The following is a 1,306-nucleotide window of genomic DNA, read 5'->3' on the forward strand; positions in this document are numbered from 1 at the left end:
CTTCTTGCTTCTTTTTTTCCCCTTAGGCATTACCTGAAATGCAGATTTCCAATTATGCAGCAACGCTTCATCGGAAGAAAATATTAGTGCCAGCTCTTTATAAAGTTATTCAAGATCCAAATAATGAGGTATGAAACAATCAAATCACTGTTTAAAAAGGCAACAATATGTACATTAATACAGTTCATATAGGAACTCCTTGTTTCTTTAACAAATTAGTGTGAATAACAGTTTGCTTCCATCTATTCTCTGTTCTATTTCATTTGTCTTCACTAGGAGAATGTCTTCAAGTTAAACACTATATACTGTATTTGAAATATTTAATTGCACTCAAATTTGCTGCTTGAGTAAGATGGAGTAAAATATTAAACTTTGCATTGTAGAAAGTTTGTTGCAGATGGGACTATTGCGCTGGAGCTGATCATTAAATATTCTGGATCTTTGAGAGCAGAGCTGAGCAACAAATGCTGGCATGCTGATCAGCCGTTTGACAGCTAACCGCATGACAATTGCAATGGAGCCATCAGAGTTAGTAGTTGTTAAACATTTACCAGTTTGCTGCTGTCTGGAACAAAGACTTTACTTGTATGTCCAGGATAAATAAGAATGGTTAACTTTGGTTTCTTAATTGGTTATTTGAAAGAGAGCCTCTGGGGGTAAAGAATTTAGGGTTGTGAAGTAGGATCAGAAAGTTCCAGATTTCTAGTCCATGCTAAGCAATGGAAACTCACTGCATGTTTAGCTAGTTGCGCTCTCTCAACCCAAGCTATTCCAGAAGTGAGCTATGCCATCTTGAGCTCCTGGGGGAAAGGTAAGATAAAATAAGAAACCTGATAGGTAGATTATTAAAAGGAATATACTTTTGTGTTTGTACGTGTTAAATAGAATATGAACCAAGAGTTTAAATATTCTTTCCAAGGGATATTTGGAAATAAGAAAGAAAAATGATGTGATTAGATGGAAATTTGTCATTAGATTATGGAACCTGCAAGGATATTATTTCAGAATAGCAGTGGAAAATATGCTCATGGTCTTTGGCCTGTTTTTAAAGGCAAAATGCAACTTCCCCTTCCTAAGCATGTTTTTCTGATGCTTGGAAAAATAAAGTGTAATTCTCTTGGTCAAGGATTCTCAAAGAGTCAAGGATGACCTCTTGGGTGTTGTGGTACAACTTGAGAAGCAGGAGGGTCTCATTCCTATGCTGCCTGGATACATGTAGTCCCGGTTGAGCTTCTGGCCCCGGACCAGGCCATGTGCAGGATTCAGATCCTGGGGCTCTGCTTTTGCTCTTAACAGACCTAACCAT

At 37.7% G+C, this 1,306-nt stretch overlaps 1 protein-coding gene across 1 annotated transcript in view; it reads left to right on the forward strand.

Annotated features, from left to right (window-relative positions):
* Positions 1-1,306, forward strand: part of FAM126B (family with sequence similarity 126 member B) — a 39,299-nt gene that overhangs the window by 11,582 nt on the left and 26,411 nt on the right. The window contains exon 3 of the mRNA XM_015820793.1: positions 27-128. Coding sequence (XP_015676279.1) covers positions 27-128 — 102 coding nt within the window. The remainder of the gene's footprint in view (positions 1-26; positions 129-1,306) is intronic.

The sequence above is a fragment of the Protobothrops mucrosquamatus genome, unplaced genomic scaffold (genome assembly GCF_001527695.2).
Source record: "Protobothrops mucrosquamatus isolate PMUCROS unplaced genomic scaffold, P.Mucros_1.0 scaffold1184, whole genome shotgun sequence".
Classification (NCBI taxonomy): Eukaryota; Metazoa; Chordata; class Lepidosauria; order Squamata; family Viperidae; genus Protobothrops; species Protobothrops mucrosquamatus.